This window comes from Schistocerca piceifrons, chromosome 4 (genome assembly GCF_021461385.2).
Source record: "Schistocerca piceifrons isolate TAMUIC-IGC-003096 chromosome 4, iqSchPice1.1, whole genome shotgun sequence".
In the NCBI taxonomy this organism is placed as follows: domain Eukaryota; kingdom Metazoa; phylum Arthropoda; class Insecta; order Orthoptera; family Acrididae; genus Schistocerca; species Schistocerca piceifrons.
The window spans coordinates 234,866,661-234,889,353 of NC_060141.1; the positions used below are offsets into that span (position 1 = coordinate 234,866,661).

Genomic DNA, 22,693 nt, shown 5'->3' on the forward strand with positions numbered 1-22,693 from the left:
CGCAACTAAAAAACTTCGTTGCGGTGACCGATTGATACGTTGCTTAGCCTGACACCTAATTAAGGATGGGAGGTGACAGTCTGTTTGTGAGATGATGGAGCCATCGAATATGGAAGCAAAAATTGGTTGTGGTGACAGACTTGAATCTTAGCCGGAGGTTTACGTTAGGTTTGAATATAATAGTTTGGCTGTGAGTTAGAGAGGCAAACGAATTTGAAAGCAAATAACCTGGTTGTAGTGACAGACTGACCTGTAACTTAGCCCGAGGTCTGGTTAGGTTGGAATGTGACAGTTTGGATGTCAGTTGGCGAATCCAATGAAAAATCTAGAAGAACGTGCACAGTCGTCATTTGCGACACCAAAACAGTTACAATACCCTTAATAAACATTCAAGGAGTGGTAAAGGAGTGTCCTTCCTTGAATTCACGTATTACCCATCGAAAGTGGACAGTCTGGTTAGTGACAGGCCAGTTACGTTATTTCCCGTATTTATTTCAATATCTTTAACGTACCTATCTGCTCTGCTATATTTTCATACTTTCGTAGTAGTCCTGTGACACAGTATGTGGCCGGCCGTTGTGGCCGAGCGGTTCTAGGCGCTTCAGTCTGGAACCGCGCGACCGCCACGGTCGTATTGTTTGAATCCTGCCACGGGCATGGATATGTGTGATGTCCTTAGGTTATTTAGGTTTAAGTAGTTCTAAATTCTAGGAGACTGATGACCTCAGATGTTAAGTCCCATAGTGCTCAGAGACATTTGAACCAACACAGTATGACTGTAGGCATGACCGTTTCGGGGCTGAAGATGCGTACTGTCTTGTTAATATTCGTGATGATTTGGAATAACTTCGTTTTATTAAAAAAATAAGACTTTTGTCGTATTGTTATAGTGATAAGTTGTACCTCATGTGTATTAGCAGAATGCTTTCTTCATAGCGTTGTTTCGTTAGTTCACTGAACACGACAGATGAACATCATAGATATATTAATAAGCAGCGATACAGTCTCTCTCATTATCTAAAACATGTTGACAATGCTCGGATAGTTTTCGACTTCACATAGGTAGAAAGCTAAAAATGTGAGTTGACAGTATGTTGTTGGCAGTACTTGGTCTCCTTGCATCTTACGCTGTGTAACAAATAGTAATGCCTGCAGATTAGCGAAACAAAAAGACGAGTGGCTTCGCGAATTCTGTCACTGAATGTCCCTCGTCTTACCAGAGGTCGGTCAGCGATCGAGTTACTCGTACTCGTCGATGCTACGAAAAATCTCCTCGTTTCTTGGGCATCCTTTTGTAATACTGCTTCTCAGTCACTTTGGTTCTAATCTTTTCGTGCTTCCCCATAGACCATGATTCGCTTCCTGCAGTAAAACGATATTGATGTGATAGTTACTTGTTCCATAGATCAAATTCACGGTAAACGTTATTATGTGGAATGTGTTAGTGGAGCAAACATAGAATATTTATATACAACTAAAAAAATAAAAGTGATATTTATATGGTTACATGCTGGACATCCACAGGTCTTCGGTTTTTTTTTGTTTCTTTTATTACCTAATTGTTTCTCCTTAAGACTTCCTCTGAGGTATAGAAGGAGTTGTCAAGAAGCTTGTCTACATGGTGGCCATTTACAGGTTTTCTAGATTTCTTTTTATTAACTAATTGATTCCACTCAATAATTATTCTGTGGTATAGGAGACGTTGTCAAGAAGAAACATGCTTAGTCTAAATTTGAAAGCACTTTTGCTACCTGTCAGATATTTTATTTCATGGATAGATTGTCAAAACGTTTAATAGTGCATATATCACTTCTTTCCGTATCAAAGTTAGATTCATTGAAGGGTAATGCAGATCATTTTTCCTTCATCAGCAGTTTTGTTACTCTCAAACTTAGGTAAATTATTGATAATAAATTTCATAAATGTGTAAATTAACTGTGAAGCTACGTAAAGAGATACCTGCAAGATGTACATGTCTGAATTCACACATAATTCTGATTACTTTCTTCTGTGCAGTTAATACTTTTTGCGTAAGTGAGGAGTTACCCCAGAATATTATCCCATAAGACATCAGTGAATGAAAAAATCCAAAATACGATAACTCATTGACTTCTATGCCCTAAAAGTTGGCAATTATTCTTATGGAAGATGTAACTCAAACTAACTCTTTAGCAAGTATACAATATGTTTTTTCCTGTTTTAGTTTTCAACAATGTGCACAATTAAGATCGTAAATTTTCTACTGTGTTTATTATTTCTTGTTGGTACATTAGGTTAATAGAAGGTGGAATATTTCTGATAGTGCAAAACTGGATGTCAAAGTTTAAAGCTAGTCCATTTGTGTAATATAACGCAAGAACAGTAGCGGACCAATTATCGAACATGTGGGATGTCCATTGCTGGTTGGTTGGCTGATTCGGGGGGAGGGGACTGAACAGCAAGCTCATCGTCCCATCGGATTAGGGAAGTACGGCGAAGGAAGGCGCCGTCATAGGATTAGCCGAGCGGTCTAAGGCGTTGCAGTCACGGACTGTGCGGCTGGTCCCGGCGGAGGTTCCAGTCCTCCCTCGGGCATGGGTGTGTGTGTCTGTCCTTAGGCTAATTTAGGGACTGATGACCTTAGCAGTTAAGTCCCATAAGATTTCAAACACATTTGAACATTAGCACACATTTGGCGAAGAAAATCGACCGTGCCCCTTCACAGGAACTGTCCCGGCATTTAACTGAAGCGATTAAGGAAAATCAAGGAAAACCTAAATGAGGGTGGCCGGGCGCGGGTTTGAACCGTCGTCCTCCCGAATGCGAGTCCACTGTGCTAACAACGGCGGCAACTCGCTTGGACGTCCATTGTAAATTCTTCCGATGCAAATGATGTGATGTCCCTCTTTGTATTTCTCAGATAGCCTTATTTCTGAAATAAGGACTAAGCCAGGCATTTTCTGAACTACATATTCCGTAAAAACTTTACTTCTCTAACATAATATTATGACTGACCCTCTCCAAAGTTTTCAATAAGTCACAGATGGTCCCCACTTGTTGATAGTTTATCATTTAAGGTTTTTATTATGTGCTCAATAAATTTATGAATAGCTGACTTAGTAATACGGCCGTTTTGATGTTCAAACTGTGACTGGCTAAAGACCCTATTACTAGACAGGTGTATGACGGGCCCTGGAGTACATTACCTTCCCAGAAATTTTAGAAGGAGTAAGGCGTGTCAATGGGCATTTGTTATTGGCGTCTACTGTATCACACTTTTCATAGAGAGGTCTAATAATGGCATATTTCAGTTTATCTGGGAAATCACCCTGAGTTGATCATGAATTTCATATGTACTAAGAACATAACTTATTATAGCCCCACAACATTTTAGTGTGTTATGCGAGATATTGTCCACCCAATACGAATATTACTTTTTAGAGTCATGATGATCTCCGTTATTTCAGATGGCGTTCATATTGTCACGAACAGTGTGGTGTGGTCTTGTTGCAGTCAGGGGGAGCAGTGGTACGAATTTAGGAAGAGAGTGAACCAGCCCATGATGCAGCCGCGTTCCACCAAACTGTATATCCCGTCCATCAACCAGGTCGCTCAGGACTTCACCGACAGGTGAGGGTATTTGGTGACACGAGTCCTAGAAATAGAGTAACAGCGCTTTACTAGGCAAGGTCTCTATTATCTTTGATCTTCTCTTTTTCAGAATGCTCGCTATCAGGGACGAGAATATGAAGATGCCTGCAGACTTCGTGAATGAACTGAACAAGTGGGCATTAGAATGTGAGTGACAAATTTCTGTTCTTGTATCTGTAAGAAAGCGAAGGTAAACTACATGTCGTGTTCTTAGAACTAATATTTCGGTTATTGTTTCTTCATTGGAAGAAGCATTTCCAGTGGTTGAAGACAGAGTGAGAAAGGATTGTAGCCCATCCACGATGTTATTCGACCTGTTCATTAAGCAGTCAGTAAAGGAAATTCGGAGAGGGAAATAAAGTTCAGAGAGAAGAAATAAAAATTTTGAGATTTGTTAATGGTATTGTAATTAGATCAGAGAAAGCAAAGGACTTGGGCGAGTAGTTGAATGGAATGAATAGTGTCTTGAAAAGAGATTATAAGATCAATACTAATAAAAGTAATGCAGACGACGGAATGTGATCTAATTAAATCATGTGATTCTGAAGGAATCAGAATACGGAATGAGATGCCAAAGTGGTAGATGAGTTTTGTTGTTTACGTAGCAAAAGACTGGTAATGAACGAAGTAGAAACTATACAAAATGAATCCTAGCCTTTTACGGACGCGAAACGTGGACGATAAGCACTTCGGACTAGATGAAAATAGAAGTTTTGTTGCGTGGCGCTACAAAAGAATGCTAAACATTGGATGGGTAGATCAAATAACAGATGAGAAGGTACTGATTCGAATTGGAAGGTAAAAGAAATTTATGGTATAACTTGTTTAAAAGAAGGAGTTGGTTGATAGGAAACATAATTAGGAATTAAGGGAGCGTCACTTCGGGAAAATGTTTGGGTGGAGGGAGGATAGGATATCGACGTAGGGACACTCACAATGGTCCCTAAGGAGACAACTGAAGCTGAGCGGCTTAACACTCTCCCAGTTAAATGAACTTGGACGTCCGACAAGTCTCAGATAGGATACATGACGACTATGTTTATCCAAAATAGACAATTATAAAGTTTTTAAGCATTCTTCCATCCGGAAAAATACATACAATTGTTCTCTCTCTACTCCCATATGGGCGGGTTTGTATCTCAGAGGCCGCTGGCTCGAGTCATGTAATGAAGTTTCTTTCAAAGTTTTCGTGAATTTTCCATTGTTTAACGTGTACCGACTGACATTCTGCTCGTGTCTGGGTCACACTAGGGAGAAGTATCGTCATTTTTCTCGCTCTGCAGGTACCCCAACTAGCCTGAATAATACAAGGTGGGGCAAATAAAAGTGGTGCGTAGAATAGAGTTCCAGGGTACAAAGAAATACAGCAGAGGAAAGAAAATACAATACTGATCTGACCATAGAAGATGTTGGAAGTGACTACCATTTATCTCTTGGCCCTTTTGGGATTTGATCAGGAAGTTGCTCCTCCTTTGGATGTGAGTGTGTATGTTGTCCTTAGCGTAAGTTAGTTTATGTTAGATTAAGTAGTGCGTAAGCTTGGGGACTGAGGACGTCAGCAGTTTGGTCCCATAGTCCTTACCATAAATTCCAATTCCAGGAAGTTGCTGAAGGTGGGTCGAAGCTGGACTGCTGGAATTGCTGTGGTCTCATTCGGATCGTTCTGCTGCAGTTCTTGAAGACTGTGAGGGTTGTTGCAATACACCTTAGACCTGAGGGCTCCACACAAAAAGTAATCGCATACTGACAGTTCAAGTGACCTGGGTGGCCAGCTAGGCCATGACCAGACTGACCTCCGCTATAAACTCTGTCAGGAATGAAGACTGTGTAAATGTGTTCCAAAGTTCTGTCGGCTGTATGGGCAGTTCCTCCATCCTGTTGAAAGTAACTGCAGGTCTTTTCCTCCTCCATTAAAGCTGCCACAAATTCATGTCCAATCATACACACTCGTCTGGGCCACTTTTATTTGTCCCACCCTGTATATACGCATTGGAAACCAGGGGACGACAATTTTCCAAATCTTCGTTGATTTCCAAGTAGAGTACAAGTATCACCCGTCCCCATCCTTTGCAAACACCTCGGCACACTACTTCGACCATAATTGTGTGTCTCTCATCAGTCTCCCTCACATCAAGTTTACACATCTTTGACCAAACATTTCATTTTAATGTATGGAATTTCACCTTAACAAGCATATCATGTTACACACATTTCATTGGTTCGAGCCTCATAGATGCATGTCTTTCACGCATTGCGTTATAAATCCCTCACAATTCATTTTCATCTACATCCCCATGCTCATATCTTCAGTTTTTTGTTTTCTATTTTGACGATGTATGTCCCCATTTTTCTAATCTATACTGTCAATGTTCCACTCGTAAGGTGCCGTGGTCTCCTGACCTTCATGTCTTACATATTCCGTCCTCACAATCGCATTCAGCACATCAAGACGCTTCATTCGAACCCAAACTCGATAAGGTAGAGTCAATTTTGTATGAATTCACCTAAGAGATATGCAAATCTAATAAGTAAATCGCAAGTGCCCACCGAGGTTGAAAAAGTCGAGGCTGGCGTACACAACATGATGGCCACAGGAATTTTCATTCTAGGGAGGCGGCCAGCCCCTGGAAGTTCCGTCCCTTTAGAGGGGTGGGTCGGCGCACACCTACTTTGGCTGAAGCGACCACCCAGAGAGATGACAGCTTTTGCCAGAGCGAAGGGGTAACGACCCCCATGTTCGACCTAAAAGCAAATTCTGCTACATTGTGTGGGAGCGCCCAGAAGACGCATTTTTTTCATGGACAGACTGCATAATTATGGGGAGTTCTCACAGGAGGACAGTATACGACTAACGGAGATGCTACAGATTTCCGCATTGGTCGACTTAAACGAAACGTCGCTCTCCTGTTTAACAGAGCAATGCTAATTGGCGGAATATTTCTGATGCAAAGAGCCAGAGGAGTGAGGGAAGACAGCGAATGACATACCCTTGCAACTTTTCCAGAAAAAGGAGCCGTTCTGTTGTCGATCTTGGAGTGGGAACACGTAACGAGAGCGAGTGCGCTCTTATGTGTAAGCAAAGAGCGAGGAGCAAAGTCTCTCCTCAGGACTTCACTGGGAGAGCACCTCTGTCATTAGCAAATCGGAGTGATACTCTATACTGAGTCCCTCGCGATTAAGCGTTGTTCGCTGAGTTGGCCGCCACACTTATTGTGCAGTGTGAACACAGACAGAGTACTAATTAAACGCCCTCGAGCGAATATTGAGTGGCATCGTGGTGGACTGGTTATCTGACCGGTGTACCACGCCACGACTAGGGGCAGAGAGGAGTCCTTGACTTCATTAAGGTGTAGGGAGAGTTTGATTGGTGATCAATCCAGATAGAAAGAGATAATTCAGTTATTTGTCAACAGCGAGCGACGCAGGCAGCAGTCGTCGCAGCTCACGGTATTGTGCTCTACAGCGTATGCGAGCCCCATCTGTCCTCCATAACAGTACACTCCATTACATTTCTCACGCGACAGCCTTGACCGTACCTAGAAAAGTTATTCAAGTTGCGTACGCTGGCTCACAGCCACTCTGCCGAGTAAATAACATTCTTAAAGAAAATGGAGAAAAGAACCTTTCCATACTTTCTAAATAGTAGCATTCCTATCCATAAGAGGCAATCTACTGTTCCTTAAAGAACCTGGAAATTTATTAATTTGTAAGAAAAAGTTTCACTTGATTTCTCAGAATTTTTTGCAATAAATAATATTGTTCGTTCGTTTAATGTTTTTCTTACACTAACTAGCAATACTCCAGTACCCAAGTATTCCACTATTGACGTAAGAATATACACTACTGGCTATTAAAATTGCTACACCACGAAGATAACATGCTACAGACGCGAAATTTAACCGACAGGAAGAAGATGATGTGATATGCAAATGATTAGCTTTTCAGAGCATTCACACAAGGTTGGCGCCAGTGGCGACACCTACAACGTGCTGACATGATTCCAACCGATATCTCATACACAAACAGCAGTTGACCAGCGTTGCCTGGTGAAACGTTGTTGTGATGGCTCGTGTAAGGAGGAGAAATGCGTACCATCACGTTTCTGACTTTGATAAAGGTCGAATTGTAGCCTATCGCTTGGTCAAGATCCAATGACTGTTAGCAGAATATGGAATCGATGGGTTCAGGGGGTAATATGGAACGCCGTGCTGGATCCCAACGGCCTCGTATCACTAGCAGTCGAGGTGACAGGCATCTTATCCGCATGGCTGTAACGGATCGTGCAGCCACGTCTCGATCCCTGAGTCAACAGATGGGGACGTTTGCAAGACGACAACCATCTGCACGAACAGTTCGACGGCGTTTGCAGCAGCATGGACTATTAGCTCGGTGACCATGGCTGCGGTTACCCTTGACGCTGCATCACAGACAGGAGCGCCTGCGATGTTTGGTGACATCTCGATGAACGCACATTGGAAGCGTGTATTCGTCATCGCCATACTGGTGTATCACCCAGCGTGATGGTATGGGATGCCATTGGTTACACGTCAACGACGAACCTGGGTGCACGAATGGCAAAACGTCATTTTTTCGGATGAGTCCAGGTTCTGTTTACAGCATCATGATGTTCGCATTCGTGTTTGGCGACATCGCGATGAACGCACATTGGAAGCGTGTATTCGTCATCGCCATACTGGCGTATCACCCAGCGTGATGGTATGGGATGCCATTGGTTACACGTCTCAGTCACCTCTTGTTTGCATTGACGGCACTTTGAACAGTGGACGTTACATTTCAGATGTGTTACGACCCGTGGCTCTACCATTCTTTCGATCCCTGCGAAACCCTACATTTCAGCAGGGTAATGCACGACCGCATGTTGCAGGTCCTGTACGGGCCCTTCTGGATACTGAAAATGTTCGACTGCTGCCCTGGCCAGCACATTTTCCAGATCTCTCACCAATTAAAAACGTCTGGTCAATGGTGGTCGAGCAACTGGCTCGTCACAATACGCCAGTCACTACTCTTGATGACTGTGGTATCGTATTCAAGCTGCATGGGCAGCTGTACCTGCACACGCCATCCAAGCTCTGTGTGACTCAATGCCCAGGCGTATCAAGGCCGTTATTACGGCCAGTGGTGGTTGTTCTGGGTACTGATTTGTCAGGATCTATGCACCCAAACTTCGTGAAAATGTAGTCACATGTCAGTTCTAGTATTATATATTTGTCCAATTGATACCCGTTTATCATTTGCATTTCTTCTTGGTGTAGCAATTTTAATGGCCAGTAGTGTAGAATATTTTTGCGTCTTTTCCTTTCAGTGGACGACTCGGGAAGATATTTGTTGTTGAATGTTTTACAAGCATTTCTTGTTCGTACATTAGGAGCGTCTGTCTGACTTCTGTAGGAGTGTGAGGTGGAAATTGTTTCATGCAGGAGCCATTACGCAACTTGACAAAAATAAAACACCTACACTGCACAGTCTCTGCGCACATCTTATGTTGTATTATTAGGCACACACTTCACCCTACGTTAAAATCATTCTGAAAACATTGACAAGTGTGATTATTATAAGTAATTGTGGCATGTAAGAAAATAACGGGTCAGGTGCCAAAAATGGGGAAAATTAGAGTTATCGGCAAAATTCCGCAGTAAATGCCAAGGTCAATAAAACATATTCTGACACGAGCGCCGCAATAGCGGGAGAAAGTGTTTACAGTTGTCTAAAGATAGCATTCGTGTTTAAGATCAGACTTAATGTTCAATAAAGGGTTGTTTGCCAATTCTCTGTTAGTGGTTCAAATGGCTCTGAGCACTATCGGACTCAACACCTGAGTTCATCAGTCCGTAGAACTTGGAACTACTTAAACCTAACTAACCTAAGGACTTCTCACACATCCATGCCTGAGGCAGGATTCGAACCTGCGGTCGCGCGGTCCAGACTGAAGTGCCTAGAACCACTTAGCCATCTCTGTTAATGTCTTGGCGACGTGCGCTTGGATGAATTGTTGACAGTTGAAGTAGTTCTGTGGTTTATTTGCAACAATAGGACATTGCTGAAGTAATTATTAAATGCATATAATACATAATATTGCATAATGGAAAGAAAAATCCGCACTAGAACGGAGGAAGAGAGGTGAAGGTAGTGCTCACAGTAAAAGCGAGAAACTAGGCAGCGAAGGAAAGGAATATACTCGAAAGTGCAATTCTGTGGTACCAGCTAAAGAGGCTCCCGAGCACCTGGTAGACATTGACTGTCATTTTAACAATTATTATAAAGTTTGGAATCGACATAGGGAATTATAATGTATTTAAATGTGTTTAATTTATTATTGAAACGATTTTCATATCGACAAAAATCATCGTTGTGATTATGAGGTTATAGTTAATTACTTGCATTGAATCAGATCGTGATTTTGCTCGCATTCAGAGACAAAAGAGGCTAACGGTGTGTAAAGTACCAAAAGATTGAGTTAGCTTCATCTCTAAATCCACGCATGCCTTACCATTCACAGTGACTGGTACCTAGAAAGAGATTACTACGATTTTAAGTCAGCTGCTGAAAAATATATGAATTTCACGTGTGCATAAAGCGCAGTGCATCAGACTTACTGCTGAACAGCTAGGGGTTTTGCAAGTTCGGTCAACTCTCGATGCAATTGAAGAAGTCAAACAAATTTGCATCTTGAAGAGGACTGTGAAATCTTCTGATGTTCAACAGACACAGCTGAAAACACTACACGGTGAACTTAGGTTGTCTCAAGAAAGGAGAAGTTAAAATGATTCCATTTGTAAAAAAAAAAAAAAAAAAGGGAGTAAATGGTTTTACAAGAACCTTGTGTAATGAGTGAAAATGGAGCACTTGTACCGTTATTTTTGTTGAAGCCATCTCATTTTCTTCAAATTTTGTGGCATTTTGATCTTAAACCTATTGACGTAGAATAAAAACACATATATGATACGAAAATTGTACAGTTTTTGTGTTTGTATTACGATCTCCAACTTTTACACTGCTGTTGTATAGCTGCTGTACACATTTTGTCGATTATCTCTAAACCAGATTTTCGGTGCTTGGCGCAGTATTTACTTACATTCCACAATTTACTTAGTGGCGCTGGACATTCGTATGTTAGCTCGCGAATATCAGGCTGTACTGGGGTTAACTGGTGTCCACACAAACATGGGATCCTCTAAGGCTACGTTCAGCACTTGTTCATGGTGCCCATGTCGACACTGCTGTCAATACTTACATCAGTAGAGCCGTCTTGAGTGGTATGCTGTTAGTTTCATTTTATGTGTTGTGTGACGTTAGATTCTTGTCTCGTTAGCGTTTTTCCTTTCCTTTTTTTTTAACCAGAATCAAATGATGGTATATGTCGAGATCGATATTACTGTACGTGCTGCGCTATAAACTGGAAACTACATAAAAATTGCTATTAAAAGCTATGATGGTAGGTGTAACCATAGGAACACTTATCTCGCCAATGCACCATAAATTTATGGCTTTCCCAAAGAACGATTTTTGGTTGGTTTGCGAAAGGCAAGCGTCATGTAAGACTGCAATAATGTTTCCTGTAATACCTGCACATGTTCGGAACTGAATGTTTGTGGTTTTACCTTCATGTTGCCGGCACTCGATCACCCTCGTGCTGCTTGGCTTACGTAATAACAGCCGTTTCCTTGCAGCCATTTCCCTGGTGGCCCTGGACACGCGCCTCGGCTGCCTGGATGGCAACCTGGCCCCAGATTCAGAACCTCAGCGGATGATCGAGGCGGCGCACACCGCGTTCGACTGCATGCTCAAGCTGGACGTGCGGCCCTCGCCCTGGAAGTACATCAGCACGCCCGCCTGGAGACGCATGGTCAAGGCGCAGGACTACTTCTATCAGTAAGTGAGTAGGCCTAAACTGCGCGCTTTGTACCAGCACTCAAGTTCGACATGGGAAACATGTTGCAATTACTCTAGACTAGAGGTTATAATGCCTGGCTGCCTTAAGTATAGTCGCCTGCTGCGATCAGTGTTCCTGTGTCAGTAGCTAACCAATCCCTCAGTCATGTAGAGCCAAGGACGGTAGCAAAGTTAGTGAATTATTCAGTCACAGCAACTGCTTCTAGTGTAGACTCAAAGGGAGACATTAACGCTACGCTTGTGAGTGGGAAGTAGGGGTGGCGATGGAGAGGGTCGGGGGGGGGGGGGGGGGGGGCAAACGGAACAATCAAGTGGGCAATTAACGCCTTAACGCCCAGTCCAGTGCTTTGTCTCCTGTATACCATCTCTAGTGAGGCTTTTCCACGCATGCTGGTGCATGGTGACCGTTAAAAAAATTACTGTAGCCTCTGCCATGCATAGGCCCTGATCTACTATAGGATCAGCACAGGTTCAAATGGCTCTGAGCACTATTGGACTTAACATCTGAGGTCATCAGTCCCCTAGACTTACAATTACTTAAAACTAACTAACCTAAGGACATCACATACATCCATGCCGAGGCAGGATTCGAACCTGCGACCGCAGCGGTCGCGCGGTTCCCGACTGAAACGCCTAAACTCGCTCGGCCACACTGGCCGGCATCAGCAGAGGATATGCATGCTTGATGTTGTCTGTGGTGTCACCGCCAGACACCACACTTGCTAGGTGGTAGCCTTTAAATCGGCCGCGGTCTGTTAGTATGCGTCGGACCCGCGTGTCGCCACTATCAGTGATTGCAGACCGAGCGCCGCCACACGGCAGGTCTAGAGAGACTCCCTAGCACTCGCCACAGTTGTACAACCGACTTTGCTAGCGATGGTTCACTGTATACAGACGCTCTCAATTGCAGAGACGACAGTTTAGCATAGGCTTCAGCTACGTCATTTGCTACGACCTAGCAAGGCGCCATATTCAGTTACTACGAATGTATTATGAACAGATAATATTGTGAATCATGTACCGACAAGAGCGACGTTCATCATTAATGGATTAAAGTTAATTATCAAACTAATTACGTCCGCTTTCTGAATCCTAATTCCTTGTCATGTTCCAGGCATCACGTCAGTATAGTTCTTCCCTCCTCACGCCAGCCTGCGTGAGCTAAAACGCGTGCATTTCGGCCTCCTCTCGTAACACGGTGTTGGCTCTTCTGCCAACACTACATTGTCATATCTCTAGGATCGAGCACCCATTAACATGGTCCCGTCGAGAAAGTAGAGGACGAAGTCAATGAAAAAACATAAGGGCATACAAGAAATAGTATTGCAGGGTCTTCCGTAGAGAAAAAGATTCTCCTAGACAATGTGATAGAGCGAGTGACGGAACTAAAGTATTGTGCCAAGTTTGTTATTACCTCTTAAAAGAAAATATGCTTAAGATTTTATGACTTATTACTGTAGACTAGAGGTTATAATGCCTGCCTTCCTTAAGTATAGTCGCCTTCTGCGATCAGTGTTGCTCTGTCAGTACCTACCCAATCCCTCGGCCATGCAGACCCAAGGACGGTAGCAGAGTTAGCAGAATTAGAAGAAGAAGAGGAAGGTGTAATTAGATGAATGACAAACACTAACCTTTTTCTTTTATGACATATTCTACAACCTTGAACATCCTCCTACTATGGACCGAGGAGCGAAAAGTTGTAAATTCCATTTCTTTATTTTGTTACAGAACTTGCTCAATTATAGGAAGCTTAAAACCTAAGACAAAGGTACAATTTTTTTCGCCGTATCTTACCAGAAATTCTTCATGCGTTGGTTGATGGCCCGCCTCTGTTCGTTTGACATCACTCTCCTAGATTGTGAATTTCCTTCTGTGTTATAGAAGGAGCTCACAAACTTTATTTGGTAGGATTCAGATGAACACGTAAATCGATCAATGCTGAACAATGACTACACTTGTTCATCAATTCCACATGACATATACAGTACATTGCAACATTTATTGCAACTTGTATAACCACATGCCACTTTATATACATAAAATATAATTCTATGACTCAATGCACGTGGTCGACGAGTCCACGCATCCGTACACACACACACACACACACACACACACACACACACACATTACTAAGCATGCTAGCGCACGCCGATAATCCGGCCGTATGAAGAGATAAACAAAGAACAAAGCACTCTCACAACGACGTAACTGAAAACTCAAAGACTAATTGATAACCAGTCATTTATGAACAGGGTGTTCATTTTAACTGAAGACAATGAAATATATCGAAAACTATATATCGGATCCAAAAAAAATTATAATTCCAATTTGTTTGTCTAGGAGGGGGACAGCCAATGACACCACACTCGATTCGCCAACAACCCCGTACGAGAGTGGCACGGCACTGCAACTTTGAAATCTTCAGTGGAAGTTCCCGTTTTTGAAGCAGATTGCGGTTCTTCGGCAAAATCCACATACGTGTCGTCTGAAGAATTTTCTTCGTTCCACCTCATATGTCACGGTAATCGGAGGAACGAAAACTGGTACACAATCGTAATTTACGTGCTACTCAACGGCCCTTGAATATCCAATAGGACGTGGGACCCCATCTTCACGCTGAGAGGATAGGACAGGCCAGTATTTCGTAACTTCTAATTGGAAAACCCAATCGCAACGTTGTATTCCTTCGACTTACGGAACAGGGGACTACCCGACGCGCCACCGTGGCCATGCAGCGAACTACGGCATATCATAACAGGCAGTACACCGCGACGGCAGATCACCTATAGCGCAGACGTAGAACAGAGAGCGGCTCTAAACATTGCAATACTTGCGCAGTGTTTATCGCCTATATACGTACATATCGTCTAGACAACAGATGTGCAAGTGGACGATGAATGTTGCAACCACAAAACAAAAAATTGAAATGATCCTGATTTACGGAGAATGTAGAAGAAATGTTGAGGCTAATGTTGTCTTGTACGTCGAACGTTTTTCAGAGAAAGCTAGCTCTCGTTCGCTCTTCTAAGAGGTTTTTAACCTTTTTATGGTTAATGGCAGCGTATAAGAGCACGGTAATTACACAGTGATTCCGGTATGTCAGTAGGTAGCATTGTCACAATACTGTATTGTCATAAGTATCCTCCATACCACGCATCGCTGCGTTAAGAACTTCGTGACGCCGATTGTCATAACTCGGTAGTGTTTTGTGAATGGGCACTTCAACAAAGGCAAACGATTCCTCGTTTTCTGCCGAGGTACTAGCTGCGCGTGGTAGCCGTGCGGTTTAAAGCGCCTTGCCACGGTTCGCGCGGCTCCTCCCGTCGGAGGTTCGGGTCCTCCCTCGGGCATAGGTGTGTGCGTTGCTCTTAGCGTGAGTTAGTGTAAGTTCGATTAAGTAGTGTTTAAGCCTAGGGGCCGATGACCTTTTGCAGTTTGGTTCCATAGGAACTTACCACAAATTTCGAAGGTACTATTTTCCGATGAGTCTACATTCACAAACCATAACAGCGTTAACCGGCGTAACATGCATTGCTGGAGTGTAGACAGTCCCCACCAGTTATGGCAAGTTGACCACCTACGTCCTTGTCGGTTACGTGTAGTCTGGCATCATGCGGAACAAACTCATTGATCCATATTTAATGATGGCACGTTGAATGGACGAAAATATCGAACGTTTTTGTAAAAGAAACTATCGGTACTGACGCAAGATGCTGTCCTGGACGTTCGACAACGTACGTGGTTTCAGCATGACGGTTCCCCAGCACATTACACAATTGAAGCACAGGAAGTATTACACCGCGTTTACTCCTGTCGGTGGATCGGCAGAGGTAGTCCTATTAATTCGCCCGCTATGTCGCCGGATTTGGCGTCGCCAGATTTCTTTCTGTGAGGATATTTAAAAGATAAGGTGTAGCAGCAAGTGCCAACAGGCCATTGAGACATGGTCAACTGCATCAGAAACTCCTGTGCTGACATTCCCACAGATATGCTCATGTCCTGAGTGCACTCATTTGAAACGGGGATCACTAAATGTACTGAAGTTGGCGGTATACGTTTGAATACTCACTCTAATTGGACATGTAGAGTACAAAGGTAGATATTGGATAGCGACTTTCAGGTGTATGAGTGCAAGGCGGAGGGTCATAAAAGTAAATACCTTGAGACATTCTAAACCGTAAGGAAATATAAGTTCCAATACAAACTTGCGGTTTTTTAAATGGACGCCCCTTATTTGTTATGCAATCAGTGGCATGAAAAATCACAAAAATAATGGAGTTAGTTTCATCGCAATACGTCAATTACATACGGAGAAATAGCAGAGCGAATTTGACGCCTGAAACAAACGAAATCGCCGCTATTACACATCCGCAGATGCAAGCGTGATCCCCACATATCAATGCTTGTGGCAGGAAACCCTGTTATTGCTTCCTACCCTCGTGATAACAGTTAAAGTAAGATTACGTACATCAATCACATCGCGATTATGAGCAACATAGGGTTCACGATTGAATATCGAGCTGTGCAATAGCGGCGCGTTTCGTTTGTTTCAAGCGTCAACTTCGCTTTGCAATTTTTCGGGATGTAATTGAGGTATGGTGATGCGACCAATGCTATTCTTTTTGTGATTTTTCATATTATTGAGTGTGTAGGTAATAGTACAGGGTGTCCATATGAAAAATAAAAATTTTGGTTGAAACTAATATTTGATTACGTTTCATAATGTCTCATAGTATTTACTTTCATGAGCCTCTGTCTTACATTCTCAGTATCTACACTCCTGGAAATTGAAATAAGAACACCGTGAACTCATTGTCCCAGGAAGGGGAAACTTTATTGACACATTCCTGGGGTCAGATACATCACATGATCACACTGACAGAACCACAGGCACATAGACACAGGCAACAGAGCATGCACAATTTCGGCACTAGTACAGTGTACATCCACCTTTCGCAGCAATGCAGGCTGCTATTCTCCCATGGAGACGATCGTACAGATGCTGGATGTAGTCCTGTGGAACGGCTTGCCATGCCATTTCCACCTGGCGCCTCAGTTGGACCAGCGTTCGTGCTGGACGTGCAGACCGCGTGAGACGACGCTTCATCCAGTCCCAAACATGCTCAATGGGGGACAGATCCGGAGATCTTGCTGGCCAGGGTAGTTGACTTACACCTTCTAGAGCACGTTGGGTGGCACGGGATACATGCGGGCGTGCATTGTCCTGTTGGAACAGCAAGTTCCCTTGCCGGTCTAGGAATGGTAGAACGATGGGTTCGATGACGGTTTGGATGTACCGTGCACTATTCAGTGTCCCCTCGACGATCACCAGTGGTGTACGGCCAGTGTAGGAGATCGCTCCCCACACCATGATGCCGGGTGTTGGCCCTGTGTGCCTCGGTCGTATGCAGTCCCGATTGTGGCGCTCACCTGCACGGCGCCAAACACGCATACGACCATCATTGGCACCAAGGCAGCAGCGACTCTCATCGCTGAAGACGACACGTCTCCATTCGTCCCTCCATTCACGCCTGTCGCGACACCACTGGAGGCGGGCTGCACGATGTTGGGGCGTGAGCGGAAGACGGCCTAAAGGTGTGCGGGACCGTAGCCCAGCTTCATGGAGACGGTTGCGAATGGTCCTCGCCGATACCCCAGGTGCAACAGTGTCCCTAATTTACTGGGAAGTGGCGGTGCGGTCCCCTACGGCACTGTGTAGGATCCTACGGTCTTGGCGTGCATCCGTGCGTCGCTGCGGTCCGGTCCCAAGTCGACGGGCACGTGCACCTTCCGCCGACCACTGGCGACAACATCGATGTACTGTGGAGACCTCACGCCCCACGTGTTGAGCAATTCGGCGGTACGTCCACCCGGCCTCCCGCATGCCCACTATACGCCCTCGCTCAAAGTCCGTCAACTGCACATACGGTTCACGTCCACCCTGTCGCGGCATGCTACCAGTGTTAAAGACTGCGATGGAGCTCCGTATGCCACGGCAAACTGGCTGACACTGACGGCGACGGTGCACAAATGCTGCGCAGCTAGCGCCATTCGACGGCCAACACCGCGGTTCCTGGTGTGTCCGCTGTGCCGTGCGTGTGATTATTGCTTGTACAGCCCTCTCGCAGTGTCCGGAGCAAGTATGGTGGGTCTGACACACCGGTGTCAATGTGTTCTTTTTTCCATTTCCAGGAGTGTATTTTTGTTTCAGAGACAATTGCGCTGAAACGTTCAAATGGGCCACCCTGTACATACGAGTAGAAATGGGAATATTGTGTTTTTATATGTACCGGTATTTGAATGAAAATAAAACTACTAATACAAAGAACAAAAAAAAGTCAAAAGAAGAAGATCCCCTTACAGTAAAAGGAAACCACAAGTATCTCATAAAGATGCAAATACATACATACATACATACTTATCGGCGCTCACAGACCCTGAAGACCATACACCGACATTACACGTTCCTCCACAGATGGTGATCTTGTACGCTTTGTATCCACTATCCTCACGAACACCCAACTGCTGAAGGTGCTTCCGCGGTTCATCTTCCCATCACTTCCTTGGTCTTCCAACCGGACTAGTTCCATCAGGTTTTCTAGAAGCATAACTTTAGGCCGGCACATTTCTGGCCTATTTACAATTTGCCCTGCCAGGCTTATTCTCCACCCTTTCATTTCCTGCAAAATGTTCGGTTGTTTCATTAGGTTGTACAGTTTTTGGTTCTTCTCTTAATCACAGATTGGTCCAAAGATCTTTCTCATGATTTTCCGTTCAAAGATCAGCAGGTCCTGTTCATCTTTTTTGTGGTGCTTAAAGTTACTGTCCACATAATAACACCGGTTCTGTCACTGCACTATAGGCTTTAAGTTTGGTCTTAATTGACAGATTTTTGAAGAAATTAGCTGCTTCAGACTAATATAAACTTTGTTGTTGTTGTGGTGGTCTTCAGTCCTGAGACTGGTTTGATGCAGCTCTCCATGCTACTCCATCCTGTGCAAGCTTCTTCATCTCCCAGTACCTACTGCAACCTACATCCTGCTGAATCTGATAAGTGTATTCATCTCTTGGTCTCCCTCTACGATTTTTACCCTCCACGCTGCCCTCCAATACTAAATTGGTGATCCCTTGATGCCTCAGAACATGTCCTACCAACCGACCGCTTCTTCTGGTCAAGTTGGGCCACAAACTTCACTTCTCCCCAATCCTATTCAATACTTCTGTGGTGTCACCGCCAGACACCACACTTGCTAGGTGGTAGTTTAAATCGGCCGCGGTCCATGTAGTACATGTCGGACCCGCGTGTCGCCACTGTGATCGCAGACCTAGCGCCACCACCAAGGCAGGTCTCGTGATACGAGAGTGGACTCGACCCCAGTTGTACGAGAACCAAGCTACCGCCCAGTTGTACGCGAACCTAGCTATCGCCCAGTTGTATGAAGCCTTTCTCTCTCATTAGCCGAGAGACATAATAGCCATCAGCTAAGTTAATGGCTACGAACTAGCAAGGCGCCAGTTGTATCAGTGCCTATAGCTTACGAGTATTCAAGAGAGATGTATTCCAAGGAATAAAGAAAAGATAAGTAAAAAGCATCTACATACTTTTCTTCTTATTCATTTATAAGTTCTCATGTTCCAGACTTCACGCCCGTCTGCTTTAGCCGTGCGTGCCCTATCGGCCACAGCGTTAGTCTATAGCTTTCTTTTTCAGCAATCAACATCACGGTGTCGGTCCAGCTACCGACACTACAACTTCCTCATTACTTATGTGATCTACCCATCTAATCTTCAGCATTCTTCTGTAGCACCACATTTCGAAAGCTTCTATTCCCTTCTTGTCCAAACTATTTATCGTCCATGTTTCACTTCTAATTCCCTCAGTATCACCCGACTTAATCCGACTACATTCCATTATCCTCGTTTTGCTTTTGTTGATGTTCATCTTATATCCTCCTTTCAAGACACTGTCCATTCCATTCAACTGCTCTTCCAAGTCCTTTGCTGTCTCTGACAGAATTACAATGTCATCGGCGAACATCAAAGTTTTTATTTCTTCTCCATGGATTTTAATACCTACTCCGAATTTTTCTTTTGTTTCCTTTACTGCTTGCTCAATATACAGATTGAATAACATCGGAGAGAGGCTACAAACCTGTCTTAATCCCTTCCCAACCACTGCTTCCCTTTCATGTCCCTCGACTCTTATAACTGCCATCTGGTTTCTGTACAAATTGTAAATAGCCTTTCGCTCCCTGTATTTTACCCCTGCCACCTTCAGAATTTGAAAGAGAGTATTCCAATCAACATTGTCAAAAGCTTTCTCTAAGTCTACAAATGCTAGAAACGTAGGTTTGCTTTTCCTTAACCTTTCTTCTAAGATAAGTCGTAAGGTCAGTATTGCCTCACGTGTTCCAGTATTTCTACGGAATCCAAACTGATCTTCCCCGAGGTCGGCTTCTACTAGTTTTTCCATTCGTCTGTAAAGAATTCGTGTTAGTATTTTGCAGCTGTGGCTTATTAAACTGATTGTTCGGTAATTTTCACATCTGTCAACACCTACTTTCTTTGGGATTGGAATTATTATATTCTTCTTGAAGTCTGAGGGTATTTCGCCTGTTTCATACATCTTGCCCACCAGATGGTAGAGATTTGTCAGGACTGGCTCTCCCAAGGCTGTCAGTAGTTCTAATGGAATGTTGTCTACTCTGGGGGCCTTGTTTCGACTCAGGTCTTTCAGTGCTCTGTCAAACTCTTCACGCAGTATCGTATCTCCCATTTCATCTTCATCTACACCCTCTTCCATTTCTATAATATTGTCCTCAAGTACATCGCCCTTGTATAGACCCACTATATACTCCTTCCATCTTTCTGCTTTCCCTTCTTTGCTTAGAACTGGGTTTCCATCTGAGCTCTTCATGTTCATGCAAGTGGTTCCCCTATCTCCAAAGATCGCTTTAATTTTCCTGTAGGCAGTATCTATCTTACCCCTCTTGAGATAAGCCTCTACATCCTTACATTTGTCCTCTATCCATCCCTGCTTAGCCATTTTGCACTTCCTGTCGATCTCATTTTTGAGACGTTTGCATTCCTTTTTGCCCTCTTCATTTGCTGCATTTTTATATTTTCTCCTTTCATCAATTAAATTCAATATTTCTTCTGTTACCCAAGGATTTCTACTAGCCCTCGTCTTTTTACCTACTTGATCCTCTGCTGCCTTCACTACTTCATCCCTGAAAGCTACCCATTCTTCTTCTACTGTATTTCTTTCCCCCACTGCTGTCAATTGTTCCCTTATGCTCTCCGTGAAACTCTGTACAACCTCTGGTTTAGTCAGTTTATCCAGGTCCCATCTCCTTAAATTCCCACCTTTTTGCAGTTTCTTCAGTTTTAATCTACAGGTCATAACCAATAGATTGTGGTCAGAGTCCACATCTGCCCCTGGAAATGTCTTACAATTTAAAACCTGGTTCCTAAATCTCTGTCTTACCATTATATAATCTATCTGATACCTTTTAGTATCTCCAGGGTTCTTCCATGTATACAGCTTTCTTTCATGATTCTTAAACCAAGTGTTAGCTATGATTAAGTTGTGCGCTGTGCAAAATTCTACCAGGCGGCTTCCTCTTTCATTTCTTAGCCCCAATCCATATTCACCTACTACGTTTCCTTTTCTCCCTTTTCCTACTACCGAATTCGAGTCACCCATGACTATTAAATTTTCGCCACCCTTCACTATCTGAATAATTTCTTTTATTTCATCATACATTTCTTCAATTTCTTCATCATCTGCAGAGCTAGTTGGCATATAAACTTGTACTACTGTAGTAGGTGTGGGCTTCGCATCTATCTTGGCCACAATAATTCGTTCACTATGCTGTTTGTAATAGCTTACCCACATTCCTATTATCCTATTCATTATTAAACCTACTCCTGCTTTACCCCTATTTGATTTTGTGTTTATAACCCTGTAGTCACCTGACCAGAAGTCTTGTTCCGTGCATAATGACATCCTCTTGAGTAGTCCCCGCCCGGACATTCGAATGGGGGACTATTTTACCTCCGGAATATTTTACCCAAGAGGACGACATCATCATTTAATCATACAGTAAAGCTGCATCCCCTTGCTTTCAGCCGTTCGCAGTATCAGCACAGCAAGGCCGTTTTGGTTATTGTTACAAGGCCAGATCAGTCAATCATCCAGACTGTTGCCCTTGCAACTACTGAAAAGGCTGTTGCCCCTCTTCAGGAACCACAAGTTTGTCTGGCCTCTCAACAGATACCCCTCCGTTGTGGTTGCACCTACGGTACGGCTATCTGTATCGCTGAGGCACGCAAGCCTCCCCACCAACGGCAAGATCCATGGTTCATGGGGGGAGGATATAAACTTTAGACCTAAGTAATAATTTTGTACATATATATTTACATAAAGTATTTACAACGATGCAGATAAATTATGTAAATGCATATGTACAAAATAAACCTATGTTCTGTCTAATAAATGTTAAAAATGTCAAAATATTGAAACATACATCTCAATAACATCAGTAAATCGGTGCAACAATACATGAAATATCATCATCATCATCATCATCATTTAAGGGGATACGGAATCGGATTTTGGGTTAAAAAATCGAATTTTTTTTTATTGGCGTATTATATTCTGCCATGTTTCCTCTTTAAAATGACGTATCATACATATCTCTACTACAATTATAACTATTTTATTTTTATATATTTGTGAGATCGGGTATCGCGCTTTAGTTATACACGTCTCTCGTGGCTGACCATGAACTTTTTGGCAGTACCTTTAAAGTGACATGAATTCAAATACCCCGGTTTCCAGCGACTATTTATACACTAGTTGCCCGAAAATGTTTCTCTCTGGTTTCCTCAAGTTACTCTTCGACTTTGTGGCGGGACTGTTTTGTAAACAGTGTGATATAAGAAAGTAGTTGTTGTTGAGTTATTTCGTATTTAGTGCTTCATTTTTCGCAGTGAAAATGCCTAGAGCTAAAGCAAAAGTATTTAAAAAGCGTGTGAACTGGCAAAAGAAAAGAAATAATGATTCATTAGCAAAGCAAAGCAGTTCATCATCATCACTGTTGGAAAATGTGAATCCACTTATTACTGATTTGCCGAACGAACTTAC

The 22,693-nt window shown here is 43.3% G+C and overlaps 1 protein-coding gene across 5 annotated transcripts in view; it reads left to right on the plus strand.

Moving 5' to 3' along the window:
* LOC124795054 (probable cytochrome P450 301a1, mitochondrial) overlaps window positions 1-22,693 on the plus strand; it is a 128,256-nt gene that overhangs the window by 67,314 nt on the left and 38,249 nt on the right. For all 5 annotated transcript variants that reach the window (XM_047258847.1, XM_047258851.1, XM_047258849.1 and 2 more), the window contains 3 exons: window positions 3,493-3,609; window positions 3,701-3,777; window positions 11,319-11,520. In XM_047258847.1, coding sequence (XP_047114803.1) covers window positions 3,493-3,609; window positions 3,701-3,777; window positions 11,319-11,520 — 396 coding nt within the window. The remainder of the gene's footprint in view (window positions 1-3,492; window positions 3,610-3,700; window positions 3,778-11,318; window positions 11,521-22,693) is intronic.